This window comes from Gymnogyps californianus, chromosome 1 (genome assembly GCF_018139145.2).
Source record: "Gymnogyps californianus isolate 813 chromosome 1, ASM1813914v2, whole genome shotgun sequence".
Lineage (NCBI taxonomy): Eukaryota > Metazoa > Chordata > Aves > Accipitriformes > Cathartidae > Gymnogyps > Gymnogyps californianus.
Genome location: NC_059471.1, coordinates 149,621,833 through 149,646,047, shown reverse-complemented (window position 1 = coordinate 149,646,047; position 24,215 = coordinate 149,621,833). Strand labels below are relative to the sequence as shown.

The 24,215-nt window shown below is 46.2% G+C and overlaps 1 protein-coding gene across 2 annotated transcripts in view; it reads left to right on the top strand.

Moving 5' to 3' along the window:
• CACNA1C (calcium voltage-gated channel subunit alpha1 C) overlaps positions 1–21,590 on the top strand; it is a 487,530-nt gene extending 465,940 nt beyond the window's left edge. Inside the window, exons 36-51 of one of the 2 annotated variants that reach the window (XM_050892854.1) lie at positions 709–800; positions 1,615–1,780; positions 2,676–2,803; positions 4,494–4,590; positions 6,041–6,143; positions 8,343–8,444; positions 9,897–10,024; positions 11,101–11,235; positions 12,240–12,592; positions 13,481–13,507; positions 14,883–15,011; positions 15,489–15,598; positions 17,581–17,684; positions 20,499–20,822; positions 21,094–21,226; positions 21,456–21,590. In XM_050892854.1, coding sequence (XP_050748811.1) covers positions 709–800; positions 1,615–1,780; positions 2,676–2,803; positions 4,494–4,590; positions 6,041–6,143; positions 8,343–8,444; positions 9,897–10,024; positions 11,101–11,235; positions 12,240–12,592; positions 13,481–13,507; positions 14,883–15,011; positions 15,489–15,598; positions 17,581–17,684; positions 20,499–20,822; positions 21,094–21,226; positions 21,456–21,487 — 2,163 coding nt within the window. In that variant the 3' untranslated portion in view covers positions 21,488–21,590. Of the gene's footprint in view, positions 1–708; positions 801–1,614; positions 1,781–2,675; positions 2,804–4,493; positions 4,591–6,040; positions 6,144–8,342; positions 8,445–9,896; positions 10,025–11,100; positions 11,236–12,239; positions 12,593–13,480; positions 13,508–14,882; positions 15,012–15,488; positions 15,599–17,580; positions 17,685–20,498; positions 20,823–21,093 lie in introns of both variants that reach the window. The other variant, XM_050892845.1, reaches the window with a different exon arrangement.
• Positions 21,591–24,215: the final 2,625 nt, after the last annotated feature.

The following is a 24,215-nucleotide window of genomic DNA, read 5'->3' as shown; positions in this document are numbered from 1 at the left end:
CAGGCCCCTAAAAAGGTTTGCTGATGGTTGCAGGCTTCATGCTGTAGCTGGATGAACTAGTTGGTGCAGCGACGGTTGGTTGGGCATGGAAGGAAGCTGTAAGCCATCCTTGTCTGGGCAAATCTAGTCATCATCTTCACACTGCTGCATTCTGGGGGGGAGGGGGGCCTGAAACACCTGCTGGTGACAAGCATGGCTACTAGAAGGGCAGGCATTTGAACACTCTCCAGATCCAAGGCAATGTACTTTACATTGTTTTGGGAAGATCCAAGGCACCCCACAGAGTTGGAAGCTCAAGGCTTTGCAGCTGCTGGTCTTTTTTGCTATCATTTCCTCCTGGTGAAGACAGATAAGCAATGAAGGAAGGAGCCTTTTCTTCTGTGTTATTGATTCCTTTCATTTGGACCCCCTCCCCATATGAGTGCCTGTTGAAATAAGGCCCCATATCACATTTTCACAGTGTATGAAATAAGGAAGAATGTCTTGTTTTAACAAAAGATGCCTCTTGTCGCAAAATGAGTGCTTTCCTGGTGATAAAGCACAAGCAAGGGAAGCAACAGCAAATATGAAAGACCTGTGGAAATGATTTTTTAAGAGACAAGCAGATGCTGTTAAATATCAGAGTCAGGGTGAGGCCAAGAGCTACAGGTGACAGGAGGTTTGGGGATTTTGCAGGGCTAACCTGAAAAGACCTCTGCTTTCTGCCAGGTGTTTGGTAAAATTGCGCTGAACGATACCACAGAAATCAACCGCAACAACAACTTCCAGACCTTCCCCCAGGCAGTGCTGCTGCTTTTCAGGTGGGTGTCTGACAGCTCTGGATTGTGTCAGTCTGGGAGCACGATTCCTCTGCTCTTAGGCACAGCTTATCTCCTTCTACTGTGTCATCCTCACGAGGTGAGTAGAAACATGTTGTCCCTTAGCGGGGGAGCCTAGGAGTTACGTCAGATGAAACGACCAGTCCGTGAAGCCTTGTACCCTGCCAGCTGACACTGGCCAACACTCAGTGCTGGGGAGGGAAGCAAGTCCTCCTACTCAGAAGGAAGGTAGCCAGTTTTCAGTGCTCTCAAATGTTGATATGCATCACAAACTCCTCCTTTCGTTCAAATCTAGCCAGTATGACTTCCAGTTTATTTTAGCAGGGAAAGGGACATGAACTCCCACTCATGCTTTGGCATGGCCATGCCCAGCTCAGCTTAGCACATTGTCCTGCTCCAGCTGTGACCCGGTGTGCCGGGGCCAGGAAGGGGTGCTGAAGGGGTGGGGAGCTGGCACAAATTCAACACTCTCTTCTCATTTTCAAGGAGTTTTTTCATGCAATCCATAGCCATGTCACACACGTCTGACTCTGGCTGGTTGGAGCATGACAACCCCGTACCCAGACTAGCCAAAGCCAGTCAGGAGCAACACGTTGATGATGGCAACAAAGCCAAAAAGAGGAGCAGGGTATGCCCGTGTATGTCAAAGCCCGGCCATCAGCCTAACTTGCTCTTGATTGACCTCAGTGGCAAAATTCCCATTAATCTTCATGGGAGCGGGAACAGGTTGCTAATGAGCCAGTCCCTCTCACATCGAAGGTCACTGCTGTCTTCCTTTGCCCTTTGCTGTGCCCAGGTGTGCCACTGGTGAGGCCTGGCAGGAAATCATGCTGGCATGTCTCCCAGACAAGAAGTGCGACCCAGAGTCGGAGCCGGCCAACTCCACCGAAGCCGATCACTCCTGTGGCAGCAGCTTTGCCGTCTTCTATTTCATCAGCTTCTACATGCTCTGTGCCTTCCTGGTGAGTCCGCCCCAGCAACCGAAACCTGCCCTCTGTCAGACTGAGCCCTTGCCTCCCCAGGCATCAGCACTGCACAGCAGAAGAATGATCTCAAAGAGGGGAAATCTCCCCATGGGGTCTTTCCCAGCAGCACCAGTGACAACACCCCCTTGGTCACTGCCATTCCTGCCTCCCTCCAGCTCTGGGGGATGCTCTGCTTCCAATCCCAATCATTTGTGCACAGCAAAGGAGCGCTCTTCCCCTCTCCCCCTCAATGAGAAAACCAAATTAGCGTGTTGTGGGCTGTGCTGAGGCTAGCAACGCCTCAGCCACACTTCCCACTTTCCCTCCTACCTTCCTTCTGGCTGCTGAGCAGGTTTTTCCTCCCCTGCCAGCAGCAATGACTGTGAGAATACACATATCCCACTTGCATCTGCTCCGTGTTGGCAATGCGGCATTGCTCAGAGTGACAGCACATGCTCTGCAGCTGGCATCAGTGCGCAAAACTCTCCCAGTGAACAGCAGCAACATTTTAAAAGTTTTGGTCTTGGGCCAGAAGAAAGGACTTTTATCTCAGCCCCACTGCCTATAGAGGATAAATCCCAGGTTCTCCCACCACTACCCTGTTCTGCCGGGCAAAGACACAGGTAAATAAAAAGCCATCACAGCATGTCTAAGCATTCAGCAAACTTGGGCCTCATCCATTTAGTAGGGAAGAGAAAAATGTGACCAGCTGAGAATATCCCGCCTCTGGGATCTTCCCATTTAAACTGGGGGGCTGGCATGGGGTAACAGAAAACCCACCCCCAATGGCTTCCTAATTTTATGCATCCAAATCCAGACCTCAAATGGAGAACCCGGTAAAGTCTACTGTTACCTGCCTCATCCATCAAGTCATCTCTGTCCTTGTTTGCAGATCATCAATCTTTTTGTAGCTGTTATAATGGATAACTTTGATTACCTGACACGGGACTGGTCCATTTTAGGACCACACCACCTGGATGAGTTTAAAAGGATCTGGGCGGAGTATGACCCTGAAGCAAAGTAAGTAACCCAGCCTGGATATCAGAGCTCCTCAGCAGAACAGGCCTGTTATTTTCTGTTCTCTAGACCCAGTGCAGTAAGTGCCATGTTCCTCCTGCAGGAACACTTTTTTTTCTGCAAAAATCCTGAAATAGATACCTCCACAAGGTATCGCTGGTGAATCCATAAGCCAACAGTGCAAGGATACACACAAAAATCTCAGCATTTAGGCTGCACTGTTACCTGGCAGGACATCGCTTCACTTTCAGCTGGGGGGAGATATAGACTGTTTAGGGAGGGGCCACAGGAGACTGAGCAAAGGAGGTTAGAGGGTTGGTTTATTGTTGTATGTGTTTGAGATATTGAGCTGTGACTCTTCTATTTGACTTTCTACTCACAGTAGAGCTGCTGTGCTCAAATCTCCGTTTTGTCATATGTCATATAGGCCCATCACAACCTGTACCTTCACATGGCTGCGTTATGTTATGTGCAGGGTTATTCACATCAGCAGACTTGCAGGGATTTAAAGTTACACAAGAACAACTCACACAAAGGCTTAACTGACATTCAGTATTATATGCTCTGTTTGACACATGCTTAGGCTTAAAGTGCGTTTAGATCCCTGTGGCATTACAGTACAGTTGACAATTGTAATTGCAAAGCCCCCTTCATAATGCAAAAGCTGTGGAAAGAGATCTTAGCGTAAAATAAAAGCAGATCTCTTTAGGAGACATAGTGTGAAGATTAATTTGGACTCAGGTTCTGCAATATGTGAGGCCATGTCACATTATGAGAGTGAGTGATAGGTAAATTGAAACCCTTCTTCCTATCCATGGTGACTTCCCAGATAGACTTTTAATATGGATAGGGGATAAGCACAGAATTCTAATAAACATACTGTTCGTTAACAAAACAGATGCTTGTGCTTGTTTGAAGCACAAGATTTGTGCTTGTTTGAAGGCAAGACTGCAGTGGCTGAAGCCATATAATAGATAGCCGCTCAGTCCAGATGATATCCTGTTCCTTCCCATCTATAAATGGGAAACTCTTTTTTTCCTCTTCCCCATCCGTGTCCCATGCTTGAAGCCCCGCCTCTGGCTCCGGTTGCTCTCCTCCCTTCATGAGAGAATTCTTCTTTTGAGATGCCATTTACAGAACTTGAAAGAAACCCAACTGCTGCTGTGGAGGAAGTTCAGCACTTTGTTTTGCAGTGGCTCCAGTGACAGCCCAAAGCATAAACAAGTATCAAAAGACAGTGGCTTGGGGCTATTTATATGGGAGGTAAAGTGCCAGGAAAAAAGAGACTCTTTGCCCTCTGTGCCCGCTATAGCCCTAAGACCAACAAGTGAATAAGCAGCTGTAGATTTTGAGCAGGTCAGTGGGGGGACAACCCCAAATTGTCCGTTCGTGCACTAAGAAACTGCAGCATTCAAAACACTGACGTCAATTCTTGCAAGTATTGCAAGACAGCTGACTGACAGCTGGGTTTTCTGTACTAGTAGGAGTTATATGAGTGCTAGGCAAATCCTGAGGAACGCACCGAATGCAAGAGGCCTGAAATAATACCTTAAACTATGCCCGGGCTACAGGGAGCGGCAGCGTGGGGCTGGAAAGATCTCGGTGATACTTCTAGCTGCATCCGCACTCTGCAGGCGGATCAGCAGGTCGCCCCGTGGGAAGGCTGCCACCCTCACTGTGCTTTCTTCTTTAGGGGACGGATCAAACACTTGGACGTGGTGACACTGCTCCGGCGGATTCAGCCCCCCCTGGGCTTCGGGAAGCTCTGCCCTCACCGAGTGGCTTGCAAAGTAAGGCACGCTGCGGCTCGGGGAAGGCTGGGAGTCGCAGCAGTGACTAAATAGCCCGCGGTGGCATTTTTCTAGCTAACCCTGCCGCGCAGCCTGGGCGCCTCCCGGTGCGCTGCCCGCCGGGCGGGGGCTGGCGCTGGTCCCGGCGGCGGCGGCGGCGGCGGGGCGGGAGCGGCGGGGCGGGAGCGGCGGCGTGTGCTGCCCCGCCGCGGCAGAGCCGGCAACAGCACGTGTTTGAGCCTCGCCCCGGCCGCCCTGCGCCGCTCCCCGGCTCCTCGGGGCGGCCACAACGTAGCCGAGGGCTGGCGGGTCACCTGCAGGCGGGTTGTCGGCTAGTCAGAGGCATCAGCGCACCGCCAGCCCTCTCTCTAGCCAGGAGAGACCGTCCATGCTAACTACAGCTCTCAGATGTCGAGCACTGAATCAACCGCCCATATGTTTGCAGTATGGAAAACACCTCCCAAGACAGATCAGGACAGACAGACATAACAGGGCAAGTAAAAATATCTCTGAGATTTTCTTTGGACTAAGCAGTGCACCAAAAGCCTAGTGTTTTCTCTCATTCTTGCTTAAATAACTGACAGATATTAAACAGCAAGGTGAGCGTGGTATTGAAATACACAAAGGGCAAGGACAGAATTTCTGTAAAAATGTCTCACTCATTTCTTTGGTTGTGAGACTCCAGCTATGAAAAAGGACTCTCTCTAGTGAATAATGACATGTTTATAACCTTTACACTTCCTTCACTTGAAGTTCTTTGTTCACCTCCTCTCAAGTCCCGGAGTTTGTTATGTGACGCTTGTAGTTGTTTTTTATATCGGTCTCAGAGCAAAATACAGAGCCTGGGGCCTGTACACAGAAATATATGACTTCTGTGGCCTACTGCCGATCCCTTTCAGTTGGCTGTGTAGCAGTTGTTTGTTGTCTCGATCTGCTTCAAACCACCCAGTCTATGATTGCAGTGGTAGTGATGGAGGATGACACCCTTTCCTCCAATTTGGTACTGAACCAGGCCTATTGCATGAAAGCGGTGGAAGACAGAGCTCGAACAGAATCAACCCCTGAAAGCATAAGAGTTCAAACCAAGTCCCTGGTGTCTCTTACCTCCTGAGACAGAAGTTAGGCCATAAGATCTGGTGACTCTGCTACATATGTCTCAGATATATGTCGTTGGTATCACTGAAGTTCACTCTGCAGCTGCAACAGTACTCAGCACTCACTCTCTGTCCTACATGGCTTTACAGAATTACTACAGGGCAGACACAGCCTTGTTGGAAAAGGGAGAGGGGGAATAGTTGGATAAATAATTGTGTAACTAAATCCACAGGCCACGGATGCTCACATAAGAGGGGTGGCAGGTGTGGAAAGCATCATGAGGGCATAAGGAAGAGCATGCTTCAGTCCATGTGTTGGCAGTATGATTATTCTCTTTCTTCTCCTTACTCCACAGCGCCTTGTCTCCATGAATATGCCACTGAACAGCGATGGGACTGTCATGTTCAATGCCACTCTCTTTGCATTGGTCAGAACAGCACTGAGAATCAAAACAGAAGGTAAGAAGCTTGTTGACTGCAAGGGTACAAAGGTAGCTGAGTGTCGTTCACACCAAAGTGTGCTGAGCTGGAATACGACAATAAGGACATCTTGTGTAAAATGATCCCACTTACTCATATGCAGCACATGGTACAAAAAGCAATGTAAAGATGTTTGGAGAAATAATATCTTCTAGATAGAGAACAGTGTTTCCAGTTACCTAGAAAGCTGGTGCTTCCCATGGTATCATCTCAGGTTATTGATCATGTTCTTTACAATGGTCTCAAAGTTAAAAGTTTTAGATCAATGTCTGCTCAAACAGCAATCAGGGGAAGGAAGAAGGGCAAAGAAGCCTCCCCTGTGCAAACTGGCTGCAGAGCTGGGCCGATTTTTTAATGCTGTTGCCACTGATCTTCCAAGCCAAGGGAGGCAAAAGAGCTTGGACTCGAGGGTCTCACCTCACTAAAACTCCTCCTGTGCTTCCATTAGCATGAGTTAGCATCACATTGTAGTGACAGTGGTGTTGTAGGCCTAAAGATGGATGAGAAGCAAAGGGACTGTTAATAGCTTTACATAGACCAGTGGGTATAGTTGGGGAAAGCAGACAAGATTTTGGGCTCAGCTTGTCCCCTTTGTTGCACTCTGTCGCCTGCTGTAATGAAAGATATTGGTCCTGAGTCAAAACCTGGCTTCATGTATTAATGAGATGCTCTAAAAGAGCGTGTAGGTCTGTGATTCACAGCTAAACACCTCTGCCTCAGGAGTGGCTGCATTACATTTCAGGTATGGGAAAGCAGAGACCAGCGGAACCCTAGCTTACTGTGCCAGGATTATACCAACAGCCGAGCCAAAAAAAGTGGTAAAATTAAAAAATTATATTAAGGCCTTGAATGTTGTGCTAAACAGAATTTGACTGTAGCCAAAGAGAGTCTCCTGAGGAAAAAGCCAACCGCAACCCCTGTAGGACATCTTGTGTCTTATGAAACAGAGACCCAAAAAGGACTCTTGTCCGTCTTAGCCTCAAACTCTCGGAGTCATTGCCAGTGAACTCCTGGGAAACCACCTAAAGCCTCAAACTGCCTGCTTTCTTGCCTTAGCAGGATCTTGTAAGTGGTTAGGGCAGGACTTTGGAATTAGCCCTCCTGAGTCAGATTTCTGCCTTTGATGCTGTCCACCTGTTTCATCCTCAGCAAGTTACTTAGTGTCCCTATCTTCACTGCATCCTAGTAAGAGAGCCACTGCCATGCAGAGCCCTGTGCAGCACACTCAGGAGCCTTAATGCTGGGCAGCAATAAGAAAAGCTGCAGGAACAGCACCTTTAGGAGGCCAAGATAGTGGTTTCGTACACCTAGAGAGAGAAGAGCGCTTTGATTATAAGGGGTTTGAATGTACATAAATCAAGAAATAAAGATTAGTTGTTTGGGAGGAAATGGGTATCTAGAAGTAAAGGTTATAAACCGAATCTGCTTCACTCACTCTCAAAGGGGTAGTGTGGCTTGATGAATGTCTCATTTAGCTCAGAGCCCCTTGGAGGAACATGTAAAGTCTAAGTTCAGACAGTTACGTAAAAGGCTTGTTATAGCCTATGCTGTTCTTCAGAGAATAAACACCAATATCCTGGGACAGTCCTCTGAGTTGAATAGTGAAAGCCTTGCCCATGCCTGTAGTGCCTTGTCAGAGCACTGTGCAGACTCTCCAAGGCATACTCTCGGCACCATGTGAAGAACTTGATATCTGCTGGGAGGCAGGGATTGCAACAGGTAATTCTTGGGAAGTGCTGCAAGCAGGCCCAGGTCTTCAGATTTCTAGATGCATCTTTACCACCAATTATTTGTGTTCCCCAAGCTGTAGTTTCCCATTAACTGACCTCTATTCTCACCATATATAACCTTCACTGGATATCAATTAAAATTTGAAGTGTTAGATGAGATTGTTGCTTTCTGGGATGAAGTAGCACCATGGTTCTGTTGTTTCTGGCTGTTGCAGACTATCAGTCAGTAACACAGTCACCTTCCTACCCTGAGATGACTATGCATATTTAGGAAGAAGACCTCTTGCTGTGAGGATGCTTTAGCAATGGTCAGGGCATCTCTTTGCCCAAAACTTTCCACTGCTGAAAAAGCTCTGATATTTTCCTCCTGAGATTGCCATGCCAGACCTGAAATTGCTCCTCTGCAGGGTCTGCTTAATTCCTGTCTCTGATGATTTTCACCCTGCAGGTAACCTGGAGCAAGCCAACGAAGAGCTGAGAGCAATAATTAAGAAAATCTGGAAGCGCACCAGTATGAAGCTGCTGGACCAGGTGGTGCCCCCCGCAGGTGGTGAGTGCAGCATCTTGTCCCAGTCTCTGAATCTCTCTTTTTCCCCACCTGACATGTCCTACTGCACCTCATGATCGTCAGGTGGAATATGGGGGACAAGCTTTCTTCTACAAGCTGTTACCTGCATTTCATCAGGCTGAGATCTGTTTCTGCCTGTACTAACATGAATATCATGTTCTTACTGCTGAGAAATCAGGGAAGGAAGAAAAGGTGCATAAATAGGAGTTAGAAACCTTTATTCATAGATCTTGCCCCAGTTTGATCATAGGCATTCGCTCCCCTGGACATTACCTGGTGCCTGCTGGGGGCAAAGGAAGCAGGCAGAGCTAAGTAGTTCCAGGGAGGATGATGTGGACTTTATCTGACTGCGTAAGAGATATGGCCTTACACTCAAGTTAAGGATGCAGCCCCATCTCATAACCCCTTCATATTTAGCAAAACTACCTTTACTATGGCATATAACTCTTTTTTTGCTCACGTAACTGCTTTCTGCTATGATACCTGTCAAAGACTCATGTGCCTGGGGACATTCCTCAGCCAGTCTGAACTGGTGTAACAGATTGCTGTGGGTTTCTATGCAGTGTCCCTGGTAGGCTGTAATTGCCAGGCTTCTGGGCAGCTCCTTTGCTAGGCTTCTTGGGACCCCAGGTGCATGGGCATCCACTGTGGCCTTCACTGACCTTCCAGGTGGCTCCAGGGGCACAAAACAGCACTTGGCAGTCAGTTAACAGTTGCAGACAGATCCTGAACCTTGCTCAGCCTGCCCTGAAGTCAGTGAACCATGTCTTACAAAATTTCCAGTGGGTTTGGAGAAGGGAGCAGAGTTACCTGGGTGAAAACTTAGTGCACATTTTGGCTGACTGACAGTTTGTATTGAGTGAGAATACAGCCAGCAATGACTGCATTTCTGGGCAGAGATGATCATTTTGGTTCTCTCACACCCATGCTAGGCACAACCAGACAGAATTTCAATGCAGAGAAGGGCCAGATCAGGTCTGGGATGGATGGTCAGTAAGATGCTGTCGGTGAGCCCAGACTCTGAGTATGTATTACCCCAGGCTATCACAAGACAGAGCAGCATGTGTTGACCCAGACTGGGAGGCTGCTGCTATAGCAAGATCCTATGTGGTAAACCAATACCAGAGACTGCAAAGATTAGAGGTGCTTCACCATAAAAAACGTACATCCAGAGGTGCATAGCTATAGGGGTTCTCTGCCAGCAGAGCCAGTCTATTCAACTGCCACGGGCACCTCTCCTCCTGACTACTTACAGCAAGCTTTGGCTGTGGAGCAATCCCTTCCTTCAGCCCTGCATCTTGATGCCATAAAAAGCAGAGATGTACTGCAGCACATAGTGTTTCTGCTGCGAATTGCAAGGCTCGCATTAGCAAATACACTGTTTAAAATCAGTTGCTTATTTATTTTTATTTTTTTTTAAATACCCCTTTGCAGATGACGAGGTGACCGTCGGGAAGTTCTATGCCACTTTCCTGATTCAGGAGTATTTCCGGAAGTTCAAGAAACGTAAAGAACAGGGACTGGTGGGCAAGCCCTCCCAGCGCAACGCGCTCTCCTTGCAGGTGACAAGCGGGCACAGGATGGACAGGGGTGGTACAGTAGAGGCATTTGACCCCACTTCCCTCTCAACCATTCTGGGGGCTGCAATGGACTATCCCCAATGGAAAGGAGCTTGTAGACCCCTTGAATTACCACATCAGCCCTTTTGGATAAACATATATGTACCATGGGCCACATCCCTTAGCTCTGGAGGTGGAAGGCACAAGTGAGGTATATCCACAGTTATCAATCTGCTGGTAATATTTGAAATTTGGGTTCCTTTTAGAGAACTGGTATGAAGTGTCCAGCAGACATTTGCTTATTACCACATTCATTCTACCCGCAAAAAGCATACCTGGATGCCAAGGCCATCCAATGGATGGGGCATCAGGCTCTAAGACCTGGGATCTGTTCACCACTGTGCTACATGTTCACTGGGTGGACTACCAGGCTGTGTGAAAGAATGAGAAAGCCCCATTGACTGTATAAGCAGCACCATTTATGTCCCCGAGTGTACAGTAAGGACAAAGGGTGACTGGAGTTCCAGCAAGCTAAAAAGTGCTGTGACGCAGACACAGACACAGACTGAGGTCTTGGCATAACCATAGCTTACCTCCCTGGATGGACTCCCTGGAATGGATTCCAGTCAGTGAGGGGTTTGAGGACTGTCCAGGTCCAGATGCCAGAAGTTTAGCTATTAAATCCATATTTAAGCTGCTGATTAAAAAGAAGAGATTTTCAGAGGCGCCGAGTACATGGTTCAGCTGGAACTGTGGCTGCTCTAGGGCTTCTGGTTGTGGATCTGAGAACTCAAAGTTGAAAGCATGCAGACTTGCTTAGTCAAGCCTGTGGATTTATGTCTATGTCCTGTTGTGATGAAGCCAGGGGACTAGCAACAAACATTCCTCGGTTGGATTGCTAAGAGTTTCTCCCTCTCTAAGCTGGAGATGAAAGAACAGAATTTGTTGGTGTTTTTCTAGGAGCTGGGGATGCTATATCAAGTAAAAGGGCTTCACGGGGCTTAGGAAGAAATAGCACTGCTTTTATTTCTCATATACCCACTCGGAGATATGAAGCTCTATAGTTTGCTGTTTTGCAGGCTGGTCTGCGCACACTTCACGACATTGGGCCAGAGATCCGACGAGCAATTTCTGGAGACCTGACAGCTGAAGAAGAGCTAGATAAGGCCATGAAAGAAGCTGTTTCTGCTGCCTCTGAAGATGATATCTTCCGGGTAGGTACTGAACAAGTTTGCAAGCTGAGGCTAGACGAGTAGCTGAGCTCAAAGAGTGCTACATTCTCTTTTATGCACTCTGTATTTCAGCTGGGCCCTCCTTCTTGTTTTCTAGACCCTACTAGAAAACAGTGTTGGACTCAGGGTGCCAGGTCCTGAGAACTTTGCACAGTTTTTATCCCATTTTCTTCTCAATGGAAGTTTCCTCATAAAACCTAAATAAAGTCAGAACGAGAATGGCCAAAGAGTCTCAAGAACAGATCAGTTCAGCCATCTTACAGTCTGCAGAGCAGCAGCCAGGCACACTTCAGTGTTTTGTTCACTCCTCCTTTCAGTGGCACAAGTAGCATCCTTCCCAAAAGTACACTAGAACCCAATAGAGCTCCTATGGAAGTAGGAAATTTTCTGAGCAAGTTACCTAAATCTTCTCTTTCTTATTTCATTCCTATTTCTTGTAATTGTCTCCTCTGGTAATATTTCCTCTCCTTTGGCATTTTCCTCCTTTCCTTACAGAAAGATGCTGTCAGTCCCTTTCATTAATCATCATCTAAACAGTACACAACTGGCTCATTAAATCTTTCTTCATTTGTTCCTCCAGGTGATTAATAGTTTCTGGAGCTCTTCTCAAATTCCCTCTCATGTCTAAATGTTGCTTTGAAACTGCACTGTGAAAACCAGAGAGCAGTTACCTGGTTCTTGCATCCCTACCCAGTCCTGCACTCCCAAGACTGGTGGGAGGTGTAGAGACATCTTTGCCTCACCTGTGCACCTGGCCAGTCCTCTGAAATATCTTGGAAAGCTAAAGCTTTCACAGCCTGCACGTACCTAATCTCTCTGACAGAGAAGTCCATGCATTATCCTCTGGAAGAGAGAGCACCAGTGCCATCTTGCACACTTTGATCCTCACATGTTTTTTTCCTCAACAACAGGCTAAGCAGGAAACACCAGGGCCCTTGCACTTTTTCTCACTCACAAAGGGAAAATCATTCCTGTTTCTCTGACAGAGAGCCGGAGGCTTGTTCGGAAACCATGTCAGCTACTACCAAAGTGATGGCAGGAGTGCATTCCCCCAGACATTCACCACCCAGCGACCTTTGCACATCAATAAGTCTGGCAACAACCAGGGAGATACCGAATCTCCATCTCATGAGAAGCTGGTAGACTCCACCTTCACTCCCAGCAGCTACTCATCTTCAGGTTCCAATGCCAACATCAACAACGCCAACAACACTGCCCTGTGCCGCTTCCCCAGCCCACCCAGCTACCCCAGCACTGTCAGCACAGTGGAAGGCCACGGGACCCCCTTGTCACCCACCATACGTGTGCAGGAGGCTCCTTGGAAACTACCTTCCAAAAGGTAAGCTTCACAGCAGAGAGCGAGTCAAGGGAGCAGGTATAGGAACATGCATGCAAACACCAGAGCACTGCTGCGTAGCTGAAGTCACCCACCAGACATTGCCCAGCCTGCAGCCTGGATTGAGCCTTCTGGTTCTCCACTTGTGCCAAAGCCCATGGTGCAACAGATATGCATCAGTTGATGGCTGCAAAGAAGCAGCAGCAGTACTGACCAACACACTTGATTTCTTTGGGCTTTATCATGAAGAAACCTTTGTAAGAACCAAAAGGAGCGTTATTTATCCCTCCTTCGCCACAGGGGGGTGTTTTATCAACTGGTAACTGAAAGAGACTGCAATTCATCTTTTAAGTGCCCAATAGGGAGCTTTGTGGAAGTCAGTGGTTTTTCATTCAGTGGGTCATATCCCTACAGACATCATCAAAGGCATTCTGGGAGGAGGGAGGCAAGGTTTTCAGAAATGCAATACTGTGCAAAGCAAAGAAAATCCCCTGCTCTGGACAGCTTTCAGGCTGTCTACACACAGATGACTAATATGAAAGGAGTATCATTTTTATCAGTGGGGGACTTTTTTGACCCTTTCAGTGACAGCAGGAAGGAGCTGGAATTTTTTTTTTCAGTGCAGAGAGTGGGCAATGTGAAAGGTGGAGAAATGCTGCCCCAGCAAAGGACAGAATAGGACAATAAGATGGAGGAAATTCAGTGGGTGCAGAATTGCCCAAGTAAAGAGCCGAGTGGTTTTTCGATTTCGTGCCTTCCTGAGGGAGGCCACAGGAGTTGCACAACATGTGTCACCATCTGCCCTCCCCCTTGCTGACTTGTGCTGATGTGACACTGCTAACATGGTGTTCTTTTCTCTCCTTGCTTCCTTGGGCACCTTCCTTGAATTAGGACGCATTACTACGAAACACTGGGACGGTACGTGTTCTCCCTCATGCTCTAATGCGCTCTGGGTGTAAGACCCATTTTTCATCCCATTGAAAGTCCAAATCCCCATTGATGCTGAATATGAGCTCTTCTTTTTGGTGTCAGTAGGGCCGAAACAGAGATAATGATCACCATGACATCTCCAGCAAATACTCCCAACTCAGGGCTTTTCTGCCCACAGGCAGGTAGTGATGCATGGACTGTTTCTAGCTGGTTTCTAAATTTGGGGTTTTTGTAGAGTTTCTAGCTGGGCTCACACATCTAGACACTCTCTGATGACAGCACAGTGAAGTACACCCTGGCATGTTCATACAAAAATTCAGTATGGTTTTGGCTAAACACAGACCGTTGAATAGGGGGAGCTGCCATGTACCGATTTTCTCCTCTCTGCACCTTAGCAGTTTTACTTGCCTCCCATCTCAGAAGGAAGGTCACTCCAGCACTGTCCTACAGGCTGTTTTATACCATGCATATGCACATTTCTCCCAATGCTTTTTGCTTAAATTAAATGATAAATTTATGTTTCCTATCTAGTCCCTGAAAGATGAAAAAACCTGCCACACTGCTCTCTTCTGCAAATGGTAGTAACAGACTGACATTGGCTCCAATACCTCCATGTTGGTATCTCAAAGATTCACACTACCTTCAGATTGTATTTTACTCCTCAGAAAACACAAACTCAGAATGAAGTGAAATATGAGGGCTGAGACATGAAACAGAGGGACAAAGAGGAGGCAAGCAGGGAATTAAGGGCTGTCACGCTTAAGGGTTTGAACAGATCCTACTGAATTCAGTAGAAGCACTCTGCAGTTAGTGATGAGAAAAAAGGGACCAAAGATGGAAAAGACAGCAAGGAACAAGAGCGTGAACAGGAGGCAGAGGGGAGAGATGATGCAGAGTAAGGGATTTGGGAGGCAGAGACCATACACCACAGAGCTGAGAGGGTTACTGTTAGTGTCTAGGATGCTTCCCTGAAATTTGCAACCACGGCTTTTGCAGCAAGCGAAAAAGCTGTATTTCCAAGAGCCCATCTCAGATTTTTCTTTGAGCTCAGTGAGGTATACCTTTGGAAATGTGGTCAGTGTGACGTGCACATTTATAGAGTACATGTAGTCACAAATGACAATAATATGTTTACAGTATTGTTCAGCATTGATTTAAGAAACTCTTCCTCTGAAAGAAGACACAGACAAAGGTTGTTGCTTTGTATTTGTGAACTCCACAGCTCTGTTCAGTCATTGATTTTTTCTATGATAGCTCTTCAACATTATAATAAACTGAGACAGATGGAGCCTGTCATTCTTGTCTTTATTAGCAGGTTGTCTTTACCATCTCCGTATCTTGACTTGTCTTTTTTGCTCATTAGCTCCAGTTCCAGAGACAGCCAGCTGGCAATTGTTTGCCAAGAGGAAGTGTCTCAGGATGAGACTTATGATGAAAATTTGAATGAAGACATTGAGTACTGTAGTGAACCAAGTCTGCTCTCTACCGAAATGTGAGCTTTGCAGCTTTAGTCAAGGTGTTTGGGTGGTTCTTTAATTGAGGGGGAGAGGTGGGAAGAGGTGACGTTTTTCAACAAAAATTTCAATTTATGGGATAAAGCCAGAAGACCTTAGTCAGACAACTCAAATATCAGAAAATATTTTTTTTAAAAAATGCAGTTCAGCCCTGAGAAGTAACATTGAAAAGGATATCTTTCACCTAGGATATTCCTTCTCCTCTGAATGAGACATCTGGATCTGCAGGGCCTCCCCCCACAGACAATTCTACCATCTAACGTTCCCAGATCTTATCTTTAGAGCGTTCTCTGTCTCATGGTCTCTTGTTACTGCTCCTGGACCAGTTATAGCTGGAAGCTAGCTCGCTATTGCATCCATTTGATAGCATGATCTTCCTGGCTTCCCTGCTGGAAGAGGGGTTATTCTGTCCAGTATCAGCTGCTTTTCTAGAATCCCTCTGTTCTCCTTTCCAGGCTTGCATACCAAGATGATGAAAACAGACAACTTACTCCACCAGAAAACAACAAAGGAGAGGACACCCGGCACTCTCCGAAGAAAGGGTTTCTGTGCTCCTCAGCACTAGGTAACCTCCCAGCATGACATGCGGCCTGTGCTCTTCTCTGCCTTGACTGAGTTCCCACATCTCGCTGGAGGAACCCCAGCATGCGTGGGCACGGGTGTTGCTGTTTGCTGCATTTAGCTTGTGAGACCAGGAATCCCACAGCATGCATACGATCCTGATCATGCACATGACTCTACTGACTTTATGCTCAGTCAGTAGGTGAATCTGTGGCTGTTTGGATAGTCCATATGATCTGTTTGATTAAGCCCACCTGTGAATTAGGGGAGTTTATTAGAGCACTGCAGACTGTCCAAACAATCACCAGGGAGTCACCGAATGGGCTAGCCTTGAGTATATGGTGTCCTGTTCTGTGTGTATTCAGCAGGGAGAAAGGAGAGGTTGTCTTTTTTGTTCGCTATGAGGAAAACAGTGAATTTCAGATTAAGTTAATACAATACAAATTTGCTTTCTGCTCTAATTGTACCTGGAGATTTTCAAGTGCTTGAGCGTGCAGACTACGCTCAGGTGAAATCCATGAATCACAAGATTTTACGAAACTATCAGGACAAATGTGAGAGTCTGGAAGAATATGAGCTCTTTTATGTAGAATATTTTTCAGCCTTTTTCCTGAGTACTGGTGTGGAGAAAAAGGACATTTGCGGGAGAAACTAAAAAGAATCCTGTATATAAAATATATTCTTACAAAATAAAAGTGACAGACTAGGTAGTGTAATTTTTAAAGCAGGGCTACTGAGTCTTCACTCAAATCCTTCAGGACGCTTGTACAATTGAGTATTTTAAAAGCATTTACTTTATTTCAAAACTTAAAATATCAGGCAATGACAATTCCTATATCTATCTGTAATGCCAAATTTGCAGTCAGTCCTTGATACAATGCTTCGTTAACTACATTCTAGTGAATATTTATACAGTGATGTCATACTCATTTTACTAGTTTTTTTCTCTAGAAAGAGGAAATATTTTTTATCTGCATTGTAGCATTCATTCTCTGGGTTATAACACGTTTCCTCCAACCCCTGAAAGGACCTTTTCTCAACAAATCAATATTATAGATACTTACTATTTTCAGAATTCTAATTTTCTTTCCTTCTTTAGAAAAATGTCAACAGGATCAAGAAGCCCACAAAATATTTTAGTGTGCCATGCGGCTCTACCTTTAATACCAGATTTATTTGCCATTCTTCAGAAGTAAAGCCTGTGCACTTGTTCATAAACATACTTTGCAGTACTTTTAAATTCCTGTATAGGGAGTACCTTTCTCATATTTACAGAAGTAAAGTTTAATTTTACAGCAAGAAAACAATGCGACTGTTTCAATAGTTCCCCCTAAATTTTTTTTCCAAGAGAAAAAAAGCTTTTTTCTCTTCCTTTCTTTCCAAACTTTGAAAATGCTTCATGTCTATATAAGCAGCCTTCCATTCACCGGTGAATTCAACCCTTGATTAATTCACTTCCACTTGACCTTGCTATAGACACAGCCTCATAAACTGTGGTATGTCTGGCAGCTAAGGGACACAGATCACATGCAAGCGGGAGGCCGATGTCACCTGAGCAGCCTGACATCCCCTCCTGCACGTTGTGTACAGCCAGGCACAGCACCAGAGCCTCAGCTGCCATCAGTCCCGCTGAGGGCTTTACCTGAACCATAGAAGTCTGAGAACACTTCCACTGCTTAGGAGGGAAATCAGCTGCGTGGTATCTACTAGGACAGTATTTTAAAAGAGGAAAAATAGAAATCATCATCCAGAATTTTATCTTGCAGCTTGCTTGGAAGGTAGTGCTGGTTGGTCCACGATGCTTGACTGCTTTTTGTAAATACAAATGCTTTGGAAAGGGCAAGGTGTTGAGGGAAAGTGGACAGAGCCTAAAATGTGGGTGTCTTTGCTGTATCTCCAATGGAACTGCACTAAAAGAAATTGAAAACAGATGAGCTGTAGTGTATTATGAGTGATGGACACAGTTGTGTGTGATTGCTGTTTCAGGTCGAAGAGCATCTTTTCACTTAGAGTGTCTGAAAAGACAGAAAAACCAGGGAGTAGACGTCTCGCAGAAGACAGTTCTGCCTTTGCATCTGGTACATCATCAGGTAAGCATTAATAACTGCAAAGGGCCCAGCAATGTAACTGAGACCCTACCATCTGCAGTGCCCTCCCATTGTATCCCAACCAACTTTTTAAAAACCATTTGGGATAGTTTCTCACCCATATCAAAGGGCCAATTTTTAGAAACCGTATTTGCCATCATGCCCATTCCTGCTTTCAGGATTTTTATCATTCCCAGAAGAATGCTACAGGAACATGTTCTTTGGAGTCAGCAGATTTATAATTTTCTGATGTCCATGAAAGAGTAAAATAAAAAACTAGCTAAAAGATAAAAATAACTACCCAAATTGCATGCTGCAGTGCAATTACACTGGCTTTGATGGTAGTATGCATATGAATAAAATGTGCAGGGTCTACTTTCATATTAATTAAAGGTAACCAGTAACTGTAATTAATCATTTTAAAACATAAATTGATTACATGTAATTAATCAGCTTCTTGAGCCCTTTGTAACTGCATTCAGCAGCCTAGCAAATGTATGCTTAGGCACGTACCTAGATGATTAGCCAGCTGTCACAGTCTAAAGTAGATTTGTGTCTTTTAGTTTGATGATGCCGCTTTCTGTCACCATAAAAGAAACAGGTGCGAATGGTAGTGCCAGCCTTGCAAAGGGGGTGTCCTGCTCTGTGCAGTCCCCCGGGACAGGGCAGAACGACCTTCCCACCTCCTTAGGCTGCCACAGGGGCAGAAAATGCCATGCGGCAGGGGCGGGAGGGGTGAGAAGTCAGAGCAGAGGAGTGAGAGATGAGCGCGCTTGAGGCTCCCTGGCTTTTCTCAGCTCCACTCCCAGCCAGTTATCCTTTAAGGATCGAGCTCCAGAAAGCAGTGGTCTGCAGAGAGTTACAGCTGTGGCAGGGACAACCAGCAAATATGTTGAGGCAGGGAGGAGTGGGCAGGAAACAGCTTCCCACGTTCCCCACAGCAGCAACAGCCCTCCTGAGGCTTCCTGCCATCCCATGGCAGGCCAGGCAGAGGGGACACATGCCTCCCACCCTCTCAGCCCACCCGGCTGGCAGAATCAGCTCCCTCCAACCTGTACAAAGAAGATGGAGCTACTTCACCCTTCCTCATCCCACCATGCAGCTCCAAACCTAGAGGGATGGAGCTCTACCCACCCCAGTGTCACTCAGCCAGACTGAAGGGTTACCCTGAAACAGGCGTCTGGCCTCCAGCTGACAACACTCAGCAGTGTTCATGTGTTTACAAAAATGTTAGCCCACAACAGTGCTTAAAAGAAGAACATAAAGTGGAAAGGTTGCCTCTGCTAAGCGCAATGGATTCGGTTGCTCGTGAATGCTTGAAAGGGTATTCTCACAAAATATTCGTACATCATATGTAAATATATGCAGCTGAAGCTCAAAGCAATCCCTAAGAGCTTCTTTCAACTTCCTGAGAACCTTACATTTTGGATAAAACACCTTGTATATGTTTCTGCCAACAAGCTGAAAAACTGGTTCAGTTGTCCTGCCTGACAGATCTAGGGCTCGTCTTGAAGTCCTGGCAGTTTAAGGGATGTGCTGAGGCCATCATAGCCTGCAGAGCATGACTTATACAGATGAATTTTTAAGGGCTTTCTTCCTCACTGAAATTAGATAGGAGTCTGATATCTAATTCCTGAGAAAATCTTGGTGAACCTTGTAGGTGACTAATAATTAATTCTTTTGTTCATCTGTCACTGAACTCATCAGCACAACATGGTTATCAGTTCCCAAGGATTTCAGTGGCAGATGGACTGAGCTTCACTTAACTTTAGATATCTTAAAGTTAGCTCTCTAGTTTAAACCTGTCAGTTCAGTCCCACTGTGGTCAACAGAGGGAAAGAACATCTCCAAAGCACAAGTATAAGTCTTGTCTAAGTCTCGTCCTCCAGACAGCATTTTTAAGGCAGGTATTGAAAAGAGGCAGGAGGCTTGCTGGTGTCTCTCTACACAGCTTAGACTAAACATGTAGCCTTCAGATAGCTGAAGCTGGGTGAGACTAACCCCAACCTGAACAAGAGGATTCTCTGCAACACAACCCACATGCTTTTGTATTTTCTGTGCATTTATTTCTCTGCTCATACTAGGCAGCAGTGAGCTCTATGAGATGAGCTTACGACTCTGATGGCATTGCTTATGAAACAAGGCAGCAGTCACCATGAATAAGGCATCAGATCAGCCCTGTGCAACAAGGGGCTTCTTGAGAAATTTGTTATAAAAGGAGGCTGGATGACTCAGAGGTTATGTATATGATTACAGGAAGAACTGGATGGCTTGAAGTATAATCATCAGATATTGATCCTCCCACCAACAGCAGATGCCTTAAAATCCAGTGGTGGGTTTATAGTTATTGCCAAGTGCAGACACATGTAAAATTCACATCTGGTATCTGTTCGGGTTCCACAGTAGACAATTACAGAAAACACAGCAAATGGCAGTAAAAGTTAGGGGTATGGGTGGTGGCAGTGGTGGGAAAATGAATTGCTGTCTCACCCACTGGAGAAGAGGTGGTGTTTCTGGCAAGGCTGTGGGGAGCAGGGCTGCATCCCTTCTGTCAGTGCAGTGGCTCTAAGGCTGAAGAACTGCAGTTGTGAAAGTTCGCAGTCTGGTGCTTGGCACTAGCACAGGATACACCATTTAAAGGAAAGCTTGCAAAATGAGTTCGCAGGAAACATCCAAACCATTCCAGGAGCTGGCAGCTGTTTTCACAAGCTTCGAGACCCTCCAGGCCTTTCTCAGATAGTTTCTCCAGAACCTCCTTGTTCCAGCCCTGCTGTTAAGAGCAAGCTCTCACTCGTCTTGTTCCTCCTCTGTCCACAGGCGTTAGCGGTGGCCGGCCTGAGTCCCTTACTCCAGCGAAGCCATTCCCCCACCATGTTCTCTCGGCTGTGTGCTACACCCCCCGCTACACCCTGCAGCCGTGGCTGGCCGCAACAGACCATCCCGACTCTGCGCCTCGAAGGAGCAGAGTCCAGTGAGAAGCTCAACAGCAGCTTCCCGTCAGTACACTGCGGCTCTCGGTACCCTGACAACACCGGCTGCAGCAGCCCCAGGAGAGCCAGGCCGGTCTCCCTCACCGTCCCCAGCCAGACCGGAGGGAGCAGCAGGCAGTTTCACGGCAGCGCTGGCAGCCTGGTCGAAGCGGTAAGACTGCAGAGTCACGAAGGACACGAGCAGTGTCAAGGCCACCTAGAAACGCGGCCCTCGGAAGAGCAGGGCAACAGATATATTGCTGCCCACAATGCCAAGAGTAGGAGAGCCCATCTCCAAGCAGGGGTTAGCAGCGTGAACGGGAGGAGAAGGACCACTGGGGAAAACACAGCGGTAAAGAGGGTTGTGTTAGGGGTGCAACAGGGTTGATGACGCAGAGTACTAACATATGTCTTTGTCTCTGGTTCCCTACGTGCTTTTGAAGGTCTTGATTTCGGAAGGACTGATGCAGTTTGCTCAAGATCCAAAGTTCATTGAGGTCACAACCCAGGAGCTCGCAGACGCCTGTGACATGACGATAGAAGAGATGGAAAATGCAGCAGACAACATTCTCAATGGTAACAGCAAGCAGAGCCCCAATGGCAACCTCTTGCCTTTTGTTAACTGCAGGGACCCAGGGCAGGACAGTGCAGGAGAGGAAGAGGAAGAGGTACAGAACCCGGATTGTAGAAAAAGTCAGGAGGAGCTCAAGGACAGCAGGATTTATATCAGCAGCCTGTAGTTGCCAGGGCTGGAAGCGATGCTGGTTTTTTATTTGTTTCAATGTTCCTAATGGGTTTGTTTCAGAAGTGCCTCACTGTTCTCGTGACCTGGAGTAACCGGAACAGCGTTCTTCATTCATTTCTGTTGGGACGAGTCGCAGAGTTGGGTGGTGTAAGAAAGCTTTTCAGGAGCGGATATAACCCCAGCACGTGTCCATGAAGGAAGAGTGAGGAGGAGGAGGAGGAGGAAGAGGAGGAGAGCCAGCTCCCTCTTTTTTTCAGTCCCTGCACAAGGAACAACGACTCCCTCCCGAGCGCGAAGGGGAACCTCAGCTTCCAGTGGATGGCCCTAGCCAAAAGGACCCTGCGTCAAACGGGTGTCTTTCAACTTTGCTTGTAAAAATCATTTTGCACATATTCTGTATGAGCCTCACCGTCTCCATAAAGCCAAGGCCCTTTGATTCGGAAGGAGAGGAGGACTTCTGCTGTGGATTCCCGTACCACAAAGGGGAGGAGGAAGCAGAAGAAGCCCGAGGGCGCCCGAGGGGCAGGTGGCAGCGCTGCCCAACCCTGCCGAGACTCCCAGGCAGCGGTCTCTGCCAACCAATCCAAGCTCAGGCAGCCACTCCTGCCAACCAATCCGAGCTCGAGTAGTCACTTGCCAGCCAATCCGAGCTCAGGCAGTCTCCTGCCGACCAGTCAGAGCTCAGACAGCCAGCCGTGCCAGCCAGTGGGAGAACAGAGAGCAGGCTCTGCGGCGGGGCTGAGCCGACCTGCCCCGCACTTGCTGAGGTGGTGGTGGGCTTGTGTAGATCTCTCCTTGTTTTGCAGTTTGATATTTTCTTGAAAGCATGTTGCAGTTTTTATTTTGACTATTTTATTATTATTTTTTTGGAGGGAGAAGGGAGTGTTTACAACGTTTTGTAATCACCTACCTTTTTGTTTTGGTTTATTTTCACCTTTGCAAATGTTAAATTGGTTTGATCATGTTGTATTATTTAAACTGGGTTTTTTTCTCCATTGAAATTTGGTAGAAGTATAATGATAGACGAGTTTTACCAACCATTATGTACACCAAGAATTTGTAATTTTATTTGCTAGTAATTGAAACCTCCTTTTTTTGTTGTTGTTTTATAATTTAAAGATAGTAGGCAATGCACTTGATATAGTCTTGCACATTTGAGTGATTGATTTGGGTTCTTTTTAGTGCTAAGTATATCTGTGAGTGTGGGAGCAATACCGAGCGAGTGTGCGCGCGCACGCGCGTGTGTGTGTAAGTGCATGCAGTTCTCCACATCCTGGTTTGAACTGCAGGAGATCTGTATCTGGGGCCACTTGGATGCAAAAACAAACCACTGTCTCTGCTTTTGAAAGGGGAATCAGTAACTCTTTGCATTTTCTGTTCCACAAGATATGCAAAAACAATGCAATAATATTAATTTTAAAATACAATTGTAAGTTGTGTTGGCATTAAAACTGTATAGAAAAAAATTGCGGGGGTGGGGGGAAACAAAAAAAAAATCTAGAAGGCGTTAACGCTTCGATATATTCCGTGTGATGTTTTATTGCATTGATAATGTTTCTGTTGAAGAAACCGTTATACTTGAATTCAGGTCAGTTTCAGTATTTTTCAAATATTTTTTTAAAATGAATTGCAATTGTGCCAAGCAAAGATAATGAAATGAATTAAGTTTGTTTAAAAAAAAAAAGAAAAAAAAGAATCACTTCTTGTATATTTTGCTGCATGTCAAGTGAATCATTTCGTATTTGGAATGTGCCAAGCTTTACCTTTGAACTTTTAAGTGCTTTTCTACGTGTGGTTGGGGAAAGGGGTACTATTTTTTTTCCTTTTTTAATTTGTACAATGAACAAAGTGTACCTGGTGTAAGTAACTATTCTGCAATCCACTGACAGGTTGAACGTTACTGATTTTGCATATCTTGTGTTCATTTTCCTTCTTCCTCACTTCCTTTAAAAATGCACGATTACTTTATTGGTAGAGAATCTTTCTTCCCGAGACCGGGACATTTTATTCAGGCTTTGTTCTCTTTCCTTTTGCTCAGTTTCTCTAAAGGTCTCGTCCCACTCGAGGGTGGCAAGACCCCCAAGCCCATTTGGCAGATCCATCCTACATATTCAGCTGGCACCAGCAATTCAAGGAGCGGGGAAAAAAATCTGCTTTCAAATTTATTTTATTAAATAGCTAACCCTGATCAATTATAGCAGGATCCTGGGACAAACAAATGCAAGAGGCAGAATCACTAGCAAAGCAAAGTTATCTAACTCTGGTCTGGACTGAAAGCAGAGGGTAAGTGAGGGAGAGAGCTCTGGATCGTTGCTTAGGAGAATTGCTGCAGTCTGGTCAAGATGCAGATGTTAAGTGACTTTTTTGTGTTCCTATGCACAGTCTCATCCCTCTTCGCAGACTTTAGTTGATGGGTCAGATTCTAAGTCACAAAACATCTGACAGCACAGCATGTCCCAGCCATATTTCCCTACTAGTGAGTGTGAACCTCTCTTGACTTCCCTCACACTGATACTTGGCCCTAACCCGTGAGAGAGGCTGAAAAACTGGCAGGTATTGTTAGATTTTATGCAACTGATTTTTGTCTAGACTACTGCTGTTTTTTCTCCCTTCTCGAGACGGTTCACAAACTTGCAGATCAGTGCTGAGCTAGGAGGTGTGATCTGACTCAGAGGTAAACTTTCATTCAAATCTTGAGCTTCTGCGGATGTCTGAGAACATCATTTATTGCATATGTTGATTACATTATTTTTGTAATGCCTTTGTTTTTCTTCTTGATTCTCTGGGGCATAAAGCAGAAATAGCAAAGGGTATTTTTGA